The sequence below is a fragment of the Plodia interpunctella genome, chromosome 25 (assembly GCF_027563975.2).
Source record: "Plodia interpunctella isolate USDA-ARS_2022_Savannah chromosome 25, ilPloInte3.2, whole genome shotgun sequence".
Taxonomy (NCBI): Eukaryota; Metazoa; Arthropoda; class Insecta; order Lepidoptera; family Pyralidae; genus Plodia; species Plodia interpunctella.
In genome coordinates, this window is record NC_071318.1 from 1,220,801 (window position 1) to 1,235,173 (window position 14,373).

At 36.1% G+C, this 14,373-nt stretch overlaps 1 protein-coding gene across 2 annotated transcripts; it reads left to right on the forward strand.

Moving 5' to 3' along the window:
• The first annotated feature begins 1,729 nt into the window (after positions 1-1,729).
• Positions 1,730-12,576, forward strand: LOC128680816 (juvenile hormone epoxide hydrolase-like). Of its 2 annotated transcripts, none has more exons than XM_053764248.2 (8): positions 1,730-1,851; positions 6,125-6,309; positions 6,694-6,921; positions 7,595-7,759; positions 8,620-8,805; positions 10,454-10,616; positions 11,209-11,443; positions 12,297-12,576. In XM_053764248.2, exons 2-8 carry the CDS (start codon positions 6,127-6,129, stop codon positions 12,523-12,525), a joined length of 1,389 nt encoding a protein of 462 aa, XP_053620223.1. In that variant the 5' UTR covers positions 1,730-1,851; positions 6,125-6,126; the 3' UTR covers positions 12,526-12,576. The 2 variants fall into 2 exon arrangements, with proteins under 2 accessions (XP_053620223.1, XP_053620222.1); XM_053764247.1 differs by lacking the exon at positions 1,730-1,851 and adding an exon at positions 5,450-5,468.
• The last annotated feature ends 1,797 nt before the right edge of the window (positions 12,577-14,373 follow it).

The following is a 14,373-nucleotide window of genomic DNA, read 5'->3' on the forward strand; positions in this document are numbered from 1 at the left end:
GTGGTGTAATGGTTAAAACGCCCGCCTGTGTATCAAAAGGTCTCAGGTTCGTACCTATCCTGTTCGTGGCATATGAATTTATTTACCATACTGACTCATATCTAATAGTTTTCATAGACCACCACTTGCTTCCGGTGAAGGAAAACATCGTGAGGAAATCTGCACACTGGTGGACAGTTTAGTTCCCTAGCGTGTATCCGACTACCTACCACTAGATGGCGGTAAGTAGTCGTAGAAGTCATGTCAGATGCCTTTAGACGACTTGAATAAAATTTGACACCCGTGTCAGTAATAACACACTCGATATGATGACGATGATTGGGTTTTTGGGTCATCTGTCATTAACAATCTTCTTTTATAACGGCTTCATCGTTCATCGATTGGCACCCAGCGTTAGAACCCAGGGTAAAGTTGCTATATTTTTCTTTTCCACTTCACCCGCAAACCACTTCGATCTTTAGTAAGTAAATAAATATATTAGGACAAATCACACAGATTGAGCTAGCCCCAGAGTAAGTTTGAGACTTGTGTTATGGGATACTAACTCAACGATACTATATTTTATAACAAATACATATATAGATAAACATCTAAGACCCGGACCAATCAGAAAAAGATCATTTTCCATCAAGACCCGACCGGGGATCGAACCCCGGACCTCTCGGTTCAGTGGCAAGAACTTTACCACTGCGACACCGAGGTCGTCAAACGTTCAGTGCCTTTAGTTATGACCATTGACCGTGCAAAGTGGAGAAGAAATAAAACTCAATAACTTCCTGTAGTTAAAATGAAGATGATCTATTTAGACCATCCACTCAGGTACATAACAGTTACCTGAACATACAATTTTAACAACATATAGTCCAGGATGCTACCATCTTCTTTTCAAGGGAATAGCAGAAAAATTATATATTTTTTTTTAATTTTCTGCAAATCTTATAGGTACTGTAGTGTGCTTAGTCTACTCGAAATAAAATGCCAATGAGAAGAATGGAAGTAGAATAATAATTTATTTTACAATATTCACATATATTTTATAGTACAACACTGATACTGCACACGTAATTCGCATCACGGCACAACTCGCGCGGTGGTGGGGAGCGCGCTGAACGGAGCGCGAGTCGCGTCGCGTTGTTTCTACTCAAACTGTTTGTGGCCTCCACAGTACTATAGGCTATTTTCTAAAAAACTTTTCTAATATCTTTGGTGTCAAAAAGCATTTATTGCAAAAAAAGATACGTATATATATATATATATATATATATATATATATATATATATATATATATATATATATATATATATATATATATATATATATACACATCCACATATACATGTATATATATATATATATATATATATATATATATATATATATATATATATATATATATATATATATATATATATATATATATATATATATATATATATATATATATATATATATATAAATAAAATACCTATAAAGGGTATTTCTTTCTTTACAGCACTTCACAATTTGTTCAATGTGGTATAAACCAACTAAACATAATTCCAAATGAAGTACCTAACCAGTGAAAACGACAATGAAAAATTTCGACTATCCATACGTATGTCCAATCAACTGATCAACCAAAACGCACGGGAGACCAAAAGAATATTTCAATTTTTCCCGCACGAATAACACCGTAAAAAAGATACATTTTCCTTCTACCGTAACCGGTTTCGAACCTGTAGTTTTCTATGTGGACGAAATAGTCTGCACACTGTCTCTTGGACTAAGATAACTGCATCGAAGCATGATAACACAACACGCCAGTATACCGGCGACTGTGTTCAAACTGAGACGTGTTATGCCGTATTGAGGTGAGTTGTTTTTGACATTTATTTACAAATAACAACCAGCGACCCGCCCCGGCCTCGCACGGGTGCAATATTATGCATGTTACACATATACAAACCATCCTCTGGAATCACTCTATCTATTAAAAAAAGTCGCAACAAAATCCGTTGCGTAGTTTACAGACAGCGGGAAGCGATTAGTTTTATACTATTTAGTGACAGATATAAGGATCGGAATATTAAAGCAATGTTTTATAATAATAGTCCAAAAATGATGGTAAATTGTGAAATATGTAACATTGTAATGAGCAGTTACTTTGGTCCCCACATGTTTATAACACTGGTGTGATACTGAATGGCGCCTAAAGGCATCTAACATGACTTTTACAATTGTAATTATATGTAATGTAATAAAACTGTATTTATAAAATTTCTTAAATGCTGTAAAATTTCTTAAATACTTGGAATAAAATTGTCCAAATTATGTAGGTACATCAACGTATCCAAAATGTAACTTCTTCATAGTCGTATTCCTCCTTGCTGAGGGTCGTTGTCATTACGTGGAATTAATGGAGTGGTTTGGCATTGCCTTCTCCATTTCACACACAAGTTGATAATCAACCAGTGTGCAGGTTTCCTCACGATGTTTTCCTTCACCGGAAAAATGTAACTAACTGGACGGTAACTCACGGAGTTTGATTCTCCCTATTTTCACTTGTAGTTCGCCTAGAAGTGACTTACTAAGTGTCAATTGCGCCAGTCTACTTTGACGTTGACTTTAACCAGCTCGCCGGTGATGTATAGACAAATTGGCGAACTTTGCGTTGTTCTGTGTAGGTTAAAGATAACCGGTCAAAGTTGACCGGTGTTTAAGGTATCAAATGAATTCTGGCTATGCGGATGCCGTGTTGCTACATCATAACAATTTAGTTCCAACTGTATGTCATGGAATTTCTTGTCTAATTATCATTATATTGCTTCTATAAGCTACTAAACTGTATAAAAGCCTCATAAAATCGGTACCTAATCGGTAATAACACCGGTTTTCGTGGCATTACAACAACAAATGTTAATGACATATTTTTTCCGCGAAACGACTAGACTAGAGTTAGTATTTTGTATTAAAGTATTGGATTTCGGGTAAATGAGAAAAATAAACTATGCAAAAATATTTTATTTCGAATGATTTAATTCTACCCTAGTGGCATAATTGGCAAAGAGACGCCTACATGAGAACAAACGTAATAACATACACATTATGACTTCACAAAACACAGAGTCTAGTTTGTTTGCAATTATTTTCACATATGTGGATGTTTTAACAAGTTTAAATGCAACTTTAGGTGCTTTTCTACAAAACTAAATCCAGACGCCAAATATAGACTATAATGAGGGGTGAAATGCGTCTTGTCAGATGCCTTCAGGCGTTCTGTTTTAGACTTTTTCTGACACTGACTTCTTTAAGCGTTTTCTTTATAGCGCATTCACGCTCGATAGGAAATGATGAAGGAAATATGTATGAAAATTAAATAATTTGGAACAAAGTCAATGAGAGGAGTATTCGGTATACATTGCCGGTTTTTCATTGCTGTAAATAAAAGCACTCATACTAATTACGCAATGTTCATGCGTTCGCATCGGCATCTGTCCGAGTTCGGCGATATTAGCCGTGACCTTGACAATGACCGGCATTGAAACTGCGAGAGTCCAAAGTATTCAATGGCGTCATACATATCTACAATTTATATTCACTCGTTTATATACTGACAATGCATACTAAACCTAATTATGAAGGTCAGTAAAGTTCAATTTTTAATGACACCTCTTTGACTATGACATATAGGTACCTCTAGTGGTGATTATAATCATGTGTTATAGTAAATTATATATATATATACATATATTATTGCCAAAAAAATATTAATTTTGTTGATAAATTGGGTCGGGTAGTTTTGTAGTATCATCAGGTTTCATCACTGCGTGGTTCTCAAAGCGTTTCCATAATCAGTCATTCATAAAATTGACATTACCACAGTACAAATTAATTATATTAAAGTCAGGTAGTAAAACTAATTCTTGTCTTTGTTTAAATTTGAAAAATTGTAATAACAGCGCGACCGCCGCAGCGGTCGAAACGCTCTGGGAACCATGATTGGCTGTGTGTGACGCCTCAAAGACCAGAGTCCGCATAAACAAGAAATCTTTAAATTTAGAACATTCGGCTGTATTTTACGACCAGCCCGCCTCACGTTAACCCTCTCTGGGATAGGAAACAACAGTATTTTCATTTCATAGTATCTCTATAACTGTGCCTATGTAATTATATACTAGCACGTCAGTAACAGTTGAAGCGGAGATAATTATGCCTAACTGGAGTCTCAGATCATGTGATTATGATCTACATTACAAGTAAATAAGGATGCAAAAGGCAAAATTATTTTAACAACTGTAAAACGTTTATTCATCGCGAGCAGAAAGTAATGGGCGTGGTAGATGGTCGCAAAAGTAATATCAGATGCCTTAAAGCGACTTCAATAAAACCTGACACCAACTTCAGTTGAAAAGAAGAAAAAAAAAATAGATATAAATGTAAAACAAATGCAAGTTGATGCCACACACATGCATTCTCCAATCCTGTCTATTTGATAAAGTTATCGATAAATAAATACCTCGAATGTTGTATATCAGAATAACAATTACGTGTAGAGCAAAGGTTTGTAATGTTATCTAACAAAAAAACTTATCTTTTCGCGTAAACTTATGTGCACTAAAATTAGACAAAGTAATAAATTACACAAATTTGTTTATCTCACAAAACATGGTAAAGGACAGTCTTATTACCTGCGTGTGCGTGTCTGACCCCGCGCAATGTTACATAGCACATATTCTACCGCGGTGCATAATTTATTTATTTTCAAATCACTACTGGTTGTATTGTGTAATCTGTGACATCACTGGTTCTCAGAGCGTGTAAATTTTCTTGACGAAGGAATCATTTCCAAAATCAATCCTAGTAATATTATACGCGTAAATGCGAAAGTTTGTCATGATGTATATAGGTATGTTTGTTACTGTTTCGCGCAAAATGTACTGGACGGATTGTTATGAAATTTGGTACACGGGTAGAATATAATCTGGAATAAGACAGCGTACTTTTTATCCCGAAATTTCCACGGGAGCGAAGCCCCGGGGTGTACCTAGTATTTATGTGCCAAACTCGAAGTATCATCCGTATCAGCCCAGGACCATTAATAATCCCGTAAAATGTTTTATTAACGATATCGTTTAGTGCGCTTCTTCTTTTTATCGTCGTTGGCAGGAGGTTTTTTTGGATAATTTTTTTATCGAACAAATTGCATCCGCAAGAAGGGTAGGATTAGGGTGCTAGACGGACGGTTGTAAAATAACAGCTGAATAATCATAATTTTTATTTTATAACAGACTCCCAACTGGCATTACAAACCTGGTCAGGAATGAAACAGCAAATCACGAGAGAAAGAGATGGAAGTTGAACTTTAAGTTTCCAAAATACAACTTAGTCGTTAAATATGGAAGATTTCCAACAAAACTGTTAACGGGCATAAGTTTATCGTGCTGTCACCCGGAGACAAATTGCATACAGATAAACGTAGTTTGCATGGGTCAGTCACCTGTTTATTCACTATTAGATAAAATATTAAATAAAATAAGAGATTAAAATATAACACCTAGTTTTAAGATCATCATTTTCGAAAAATAAATATTTTTGTTAAAAAATAAATAGATATACTTACATCGAGTGAAGCTATTCCGCAATCACTAGATACCACGAAATTTCCGATTATTCCTCATGTGACATTTCACGAGAAAAGGTGCCCATAAAAGAAAGGCAGTCGCTTACATTACAACGTTTTATGCGCATCACTAGGTAGAGTCAAGGGCAGATAAATCTGACCCCTTTGAATTAAGCACTCTCAACCAGATTTCTAAGGTAATAGATATTTTTGGGTGTTCTCTGGGTGAATTCACAAAAGTTTTACTACAGATCATATTGTTCTTATATTTTTAATACCACCAACCAGGCAAATAGGCGTCCACCTGATGGTAAGTGGTCGCCACACTCGTGCTACTTTGTATACTAATCTGACTCGTGTGTATTAGTAATTTTATGTGCTTAAGAAAACCTGGCATACAAACCTGGTAAATATAGTATAAAACAAAGTCGTTTCCCGCTGTCTGTCTAACATGAAACATATGAAACCATTTCCCTCCGTAAGGACCTTTTCTTCGTAAAATTTAAAAAAACTTTTCCTTTCAGCAATGGGTCGAGTATTAACAGTTCTGGCTGTGGTGGCTATCGGCGCTGGTGCCTGGTATGTCTTCCAATGTCTGGAGGCACCGAAGGCGCCCAAGCTGAACCTGGAGGAGTGGTGGGGTCCCAATGAGTTGAAGGGAAAGGTTGACACCAGTATCAGACCGTTCAGGGTCCAGTTTGATCAAGCTGTGAGTATTTTGAGCAGAAATGGGACTGACGATGAATTTTTCTTTTGATGATTATTCGAAAGCTTTATCACAAATTGTATTTTTTATATAATGGTTAATTTTTAATAATAAATACATAAAATTATTTATATTCTGATAATATGAATCCATATTTTTTCTATAAATATTTTTTCAGTGGAATTTTCAACCAACTTTAAATCTTTGTATATCCAACTGTCTATGAATTACTTGTAACATTACTTGCAAGGCATGTCGAAGCATCCTTGAGAATGCAATTAATGTCTATCAGCCACCAATCCTGTCCTTTAGTCGCCTTGTGAGGACATCCATGGGAGGATATAGATTTCACACAAATATTTCGAAATAAGAGCATTTCCCTTACAGATGGTACAAGATCTGAAGACTCGCCTTAAAAACCATCGACCCTTCACTCCTCCTTTGGAGGGCGTTGGCTTTGAATACGGCTTTAACAGCAAGGCCATTGACCCCTGGGTCCAGTACTGGGCTGATAAGTACAACTTCACGGCCAGAGAGAAGTTCTTGAACCAGTTCCCACAATTCAAGACCAACATCCAAGGATTGGATATCCATTTCATCAGGGTAACACCTATGGTGAGTTTAATTATTAATGTACTTACAATTTGTATCTGTTTCTAATCGTATTCTTCATGACTGAGGGTCGTGATCATGAGAAACGTAACTCCTGGACGATATAAAAGGAGTGGTTAATATTACCTTCTTCATTCCACAGACTAGCTGTTAAATCAGCAACTTGAGTCCAGGTTTTCTTTCATTTTTCCTTCAACGAAAAGCACATAAAATTACTAATATACACGAGTCAGATTAGTATACAAAGTAGCACGAGTGTGGCGACCACTTACCATCAAGTGGATGCCTATTTGCCTGGTCGGTGGTATTAAAAAACCATTACACAATGATCTGCAGTAAATCTTTGTGAATTCACCCAGAGAACACCCAAATATGTCTACTACTTTGAAATCTGCTTGAGAATGCTTATTTTTGTTGAGTTTTACATTAAAGTAACCATTTATACGGTCATCTGTTATGTGTTCGCATTTTTGTATATGTTCATGTGTCCGTGGCGTTGCAGAAGGTGATGGCTTAAAATCAGTGCTTGGCATTTTGTTCAGGAACACCTTCGCCTTCACCTATTGCAAGCACATTCCAATTGTTTGTGTTACTAAAATGTTCAGTTTGGTATTACAGCTAGTTTCAAGTTGGGTATTACAGCTTATTCTATTCTGTCTGACGTGATTCTTGACAGGTTCCTCAGGGAGTCAAAGTGGTTCCGATCCTGCTGATGCATGGCTGGCCAGGATCTGTCAGGGAGTTCTATGAAGCCATTCCTCTGCTCACACAACAGAGAGCTGGATACGACTTCGTGTTCGATGTCGTGGTGCCCAGTCTACCTGGATATGGGTTCTCTGATGTAAGTTACATCTTTTTAGAGTTCTAATAACTGAAGAGTTCCTGGGAAACTTGGACAATATGAGCGAAGCCTGCCTTCCACCATCGGTGGTTCTTGAAGGAGCTGGGTTCGCTCGATTAAAACAACAGCGCAGATTCTTCACTCAGAAAGGACAAAGAGTCAAAATTTATTATCTTTTATTTATATCCAATAAATTTTGCCTTTGTAAAAAAGGGAGATTGAATCTGTCTCTTAAAAAAAATCGTACAAAATTGGTTTATTTTTACTGATCATGAATGATGACGTAACACTCATTAATAAACCATAGTATCATACGTACATAGTTAAATAATTTTAAGACATGTAATATTTTTATATACTAGCGGAACATCCCGGCTTCGCTCGCGTAAAACCATAATAAATTATACACCTAGAGGTGTATAATTCCTTTATACACCTAGAGGTGTTCCTTCCTCAGGAATCACACTATCTATTGGTGAAAACTGTACAAAAAACTGTCCGATAGTTTTTGAGTTTGTCGCGTTCACACAGCCTGACGCGACAGGGGAACTTCTTTTTATATTTATTTATTCATAAGTACACAAAACAGTAAGTTAGGTGGGTACATGCACATTAAATATATGGAAATTACATAGTTTCTACGAATTAACCAAACTGACCAACAATATGTTTACATAACATGTTAAATTTTGCTCACATCAAAATACAAAGTGAAAACAACACAAATAAATAAATAAATAAGAAAAATTAGGAATACATACAATACAAAAATGGCAATTTAATCTATTATAACGTTACGGCACTTCCTTTTGAATGACATTAGTGAATATTATGTAACTACAATATTTCTCCTCTTCCAGCCAGCAGTACGTCCAGGACTCGCCGCACCCCAAGCAGCCGTGATCTTCCGCAACCTGATGCACAGGCTCGGCTTCACCAAGTACTACATTCAGGGGGGAGACTGGGGGGCGTTGATAGCTTCGTCTCTTTCTACGCTGTTCCCTGATGAAGTCTTGGGACACCACACTAACATGGCTGTCGTTCAGGTAAACTTTAGATATTGTTAGCCATTTATTGGTTACATCTCCATTTTGGGTTTGCCCGATAACCGAGGTTAATATTATAAGTCTGCGCCAGATATTATATAGAAATCTAGAGTGCAGGTTTCCTCACGATGTTTTCCTTTACCGGAAGCAAGTGGTGGTCAATAAAAACTACTGCACACGAGTTAGATTGGTATACAAACTCATGTGGCACGGGGAAGATTCGAACCTAAGACCTTTCGATCATAGGCGGGCGTCTTAATCATTACACCACCACCGCTTAAAATATGAAATATCTTGTAAATTAAAAAAAATCGAGTATTGATCAAGAATCGACTCTTCACGCATTATCTACTAGACCGATTGTTATGAAATTTGGTACACTGGTAGAAAATAATCTGGAAATTGACACGGGAGCGAAGCCTCGGGGCGCAGCTAGTAATAATTTTATTCATCTTTTTTTATACTCTTTTATAACTGTATCTATATATATCCAACAAATCCAACAATTATATCAAAATTCAGTTTAAATAATCGTCTCAGTAATAAAAATTCCTAAATAAATTAGATTCATAAAGTCTGGCACCGGTTGAGGTAAACAAATTCACAAAAAAATAAAAATTTCCTCTCTCTCTCAAAACACATTACAATATTGTTTACAGTTATGTAGAGGTGGACTGGACAGCGATATATACGCCTATATGAGATAGAAAGAGACAGAACAGATGATTCGGTCAGGGCAACGACTTGCGTTAGTGACGCCTCAGTGATTAAGCTAGTCCAAGAGACTGACAGCTTTTTATTTAAAAATATTATACAACCTATTTATATATATAAATATTTTGTGTGTGAAAAAGTTACCTACTATAATTTACCGTTTCTAGTTGAATAAACATACATTAACAAGCATTAAGCAAAAGCACTTGGGCAATTTTTGTTTATGAGAAGTAGTTACAATCGAAAAGGCTACAAGATTTTTTTTGTCTTTGTTATAAAAGTAACTGGTTCGAACAAACAAAACTTTAATTTGGATCTGATTGGGTCTTCGTAACTACATTCTTCTAGTTTCAATAACTAATCTGGCGTGATTATAGTACCTTATCATCCCTCTATTATCTTCGCTTGTTCCCAGTTTCATTCGCAGCTGTGGTGCCTGGAGCCCAGCCCCAGGGTCCATGTAAAAGGAAACCTGTAATCTTATATAATCAGCCTGCCTGGCGTCGACCCTCCTTGAGAATACTATTGTTATAAAATAAATATAAATATATTAAGACAAATCACACAGATTGAGCTAGCCCCAAAGTAAGTTCGAGACTTGTGTTATGGGATACTAACTCAACGATACTATATTTTATAACAAATACATATATAGATAAACATCCAAGACCCGGGCCAATCAGAAAAAGATCATTTTCCATCATGACCCGACCGGGGATCCAACCCGGGACCTCTCGGTTCAGAGGCAAGCACTTTACCACTGCGCCACCGAGGTCGTCAAAGTCATTTGTTACCAGCAAATGGCAACAAATTGCTCAATTTGGAACATTTCACAAACAATTTGGAATTCAACCTTTGGAAGACAAAAGGGGAGGTCTTTGCCCAGCAGCCCAGGACACATAATACAGGCTGTAAATAATATTTTTTTTTTCAGTCGGGCTGCAACTACGTGAAGTTGTTTGTGGGTTCGTTCATACCTTCGTTGGTGGTAGACTCGCACCTAGTGGACCGCATGTACCCGCTGTCAAACTGGGTCGCGTACGTCCTTGAAGAGTTCGGGTACTTCCATCTGCAGGCCACCAAACCTGACACCATTGGTAACCTTTTCATCTATATACTATTATATAATTTCACCTGTCCCGACGTTTGTCAACAAATCTTTCAAAACTACTTCCATTTGTATAACAGAGTTGAAATTTCCCACGTCGCTACAGTTTCTATGACATTGCATTGTTATGATAAACGTGACTTAATCGTGCACCTAGGATCGGCTCAAAACGAGGTAACTCTTCAACCTCAACGCGTAAAAAAAATATTTATTAAGATACACATACAGACAAATTACAATTTTGCATTTTTATACTTCAGCGCTATGCATTACTGGACAAGTAAAGTGCCCAAATGTAGTGTACACAGCATGATCATCTAAAATGTAACATTTTAGATGATCATGAACATTTTAAATGTTCCATTAACAGAACGTATTAGTAAATCAGATAAATTTACCTAACTAATTAAATAAGTAAGTTGATCTCGGGAAGATGTCACAAAACAGCAGCTTGTACAGAGTATTATTAATTTTTTTTTTACGTGTTGGATGCCAGATATCTTTTAATGACAATAAAAGCTTGTCTCAAAAATGTCTTTTTTTTAAATACGTTTTAAACATAATATAATCGTCTATTTCAGGAACGGCTCTCAATGACTCTCCGTCTGGTCTCCTAGCCTACATAGTCGAGAAGTTCTCAACGTGGACCCGTCTAGAACACCGCTCAAGGGCCGACGGAGGTTTGGAGTTCCGCTTCACAAAGGACCAGCTGATCGACAACCTCATGCTGTACTGGTCTTCCAAGTCCATTACCACGTCTATGAGGTTCTATGCTGAGAATATGAGCAAGAAGAATCTGGCTTTGAGGATGGATGAGTAAGTATTATTTTTATGGTCTGTAATAAATATCTGACGAGAAGTTGTGTGGGCGTTTCGTTTTCAACGCCATCTATTAAACTTGATGCCAGCCCCACACTGTCATGCAGACGCGAATGCGTGAACATTGCGTAGTTAGTGTGAGTGCTTTTAGCACTCATATAGTAGTAGAGTTATAACGCGCATTACCTCAATGTAAAACCAGCAATGTAAACCGAATCCAACAAAGTTTGACAAAACTGTTCGACGTCATTGTGGAGCTGGCATTAATGTTTCGGCTATCTATTCTGTATATCTGTTCCATAGCCGAGTTGCAGTACCTAATATGGAAATTACTTATAGATTCGTCAGATCTGTGTGTCAGTCCACTAAATACATACATAGGTAATTATATTATTGGACCAAATTTGACATTAATGCTAAAATAAAGTATTTATTACGTCTCCAATAAGACATTAACAATATACCTACAATAAAAAAAAAAGATTTGGCAAGTCGATACAAAATTGGTTACTTGACTGGTTATAAAATATAACGCGTATAGGTAGGTACATATATAAATAACCGAATACAATAATTGTCACTTTAATTTGATAAGTATTATTATTTACGAGATTATTATCGATGCTTTTTTAATCTAAAATCCGTGACGTCACAATACATAACTGTCCTGTAATACAAAATATATGAAATTTAGTTTTTGACATTGGTAATAAGTAGGTATATAGATTTTACTAGTTGGAAATTAGCTAATTGAGACTTGATTAATTTATCATTTTGTATTTCATGACGAATCAAAACTTAGCTTAGAATCAAACTTATGCTTAGAGTCTTATTTTTTTTTAATTTCCAGAATCAAAACGCCCGTCCCTACTTGGGCCCTGCAAGCCAAGAACGAGTTGTTTTACCAACCACCAAGTTTCTTACGAACCAAGTACACCAATCTTCTAAACGCGACTGTACTCGAAGATGGCGGACATTTCTTCGCTTTCGAGCTTCCGCAATTATTCGCGGACGACGTGTTCAAAGCTGTGAAAGCTTTCAGGGAATGGCACACGAAGAAAGCTAAGACTGAACTGTGATTTGTTTTTAGGTTCTGTTAATAAAGGTTGTTTTTTTTTTTTACTTTTAAATTGTAGTTTTTTTTTTTAATTGACAGAACTAAATTTCAAATGCAAATATATGCCAAATGAAAACATGGAGACAATACAAAAGTTCCAAATTCAAATTTTCAAATTAATATTCTTTATTTTGCTATTATCATTATCCGTTATATTGACGGAATATAATGACTTTTCGACTAACCACAATTTTAGTTTGCTATTAAAAAATAACCCATCGTGCCTTTCAGTCGACATGCAGGCAAGTTTTTGGTTAAATTTTTTACTGTATTTTTGTTGACAAATTGCAAAACAACTTATACCCTTGTCAAATTTTCGTAACTATTCTTCACACTACAAAACTTACTAAAATGTGTTATGATAAATTTTTCCACAAAAGTAAATGTACCTAATAAGACATACAATAAATGGGTACCTATTTTGAAATTAGACATAGATTGAAGTCAAACACACTCCCATTTTTTATTAAAAACACTAAAAAAATATGCTTTTAAATTCGATCTAGCTGATCATAATAAAATTCCCACATTCAATATTATAACCCCTCGCCTTGTAAGATCACAAACTACCCCATAAGTGTTATTATAACACCAAATACTCATAAATGCCACACTTACCATACACAAAAGAATAATCCCCTTAAATCCGAACGCGTTAGAATTAATTTGCGATCGAACGACGGCCGGGTCGCGTGGCCGGTCTTAAAATTAGCTAACGTTATCGCAAATAGGGTGGATTACCAGCACGAGCGTTAAAAAGTAATAAAACTTGATTTGACCGTCACTTATTCGTAACCACAAAAAAGTATTTAAAAATAAGAGTACGAGCTAACTTTTAACTGATAGGCAACAATAACATTCCCAAACGCCGGACAGCCGGTCCTTACCCTCATCTCATGATAAAGATGATCCTGAATCAGAAAGAAACGTAGCTTCGCTCACGTAAACAAATAAATATAAATATATAAATATAAGAACAAATCAAACAGATTGAGCTAGCCCCAAAGTAAGTTCGAGACTTGTGTTACAGGATACTACCTCAACGATACTATATTTATAACAAATACATATATAGATAAACATTCAACACCCGGGCCAATCAGAAAAAGATCATTTTCCATCATGACCCGACCGGGGATCGAACCCGGGACCTCTCGGTTCAGTGGCAAGAACACTGCGCCACTGAGGTCGTCAAAAAGCACAACAGACGGGAACTGTAAACAATACATTTCTTGTTTACACATAAACTACCTAATATACCTAATGTGTAAATAAGAAATGTTTGTTTTTGCCGTTCGTAAAATCAGAGCTGAATCCTTCCAAAATTATTAGGTTTAATTTTTACGTTACTAATATAATAAGTATAGCAAAATTATGCTAACAGTGGTAACAATCTTTTTTTATCTTTAAAAAATGGTTTTTACAGATAAAAAAAGATTAATTCGGGGCTGTAAGGTCGCGAAGCCCCACCGGGCTTCGCGACCGAATTAAGGCGAACGCACAAAGATAATGATCTATTTTCTTTTTTGATTGTCTGTTTATTTTCTTCAATATCGTCAAAAATCTGACATTGTTTTTTTACCCTAATCTCAAATTGAATGTAGGGTCAACATAACAGCGCTCTCCCACATACTAATATTGGATTAACCTTATCTGTGAGAAGCAGCTTATTTGTATTGCCCTGTCAATTTGGGGTGGCAACCCCTCGCACCTAACAAGTACCTGTTAAAGTCATTTCATATTTTGAGGGTAATCTTAGTGAGATATTGTGGAAGAAATCAGTTTTAACATATAAACAAAAAATAAAACA

Excerpts from the sequence above, each read along its gene's own strand:
- LOC128680816 (XM_053764247.1), top strand. Across the intron at positions 6,310-6,693 it reads GGGTCCAGTTTGATCAAGCT|ATGGTACAAGATCTGAAGAC; the intron begins GTGAGTATTTTG and ends TTTCCCTTACAG. Across the intron at positions 6,922-7,594 it reads TCATCAGGGTAACACCTATG|GTTCCTCAGGGAGTCAAAGT; the intron begins GTGAGTTTAATT and ends GATTCTTGACAG.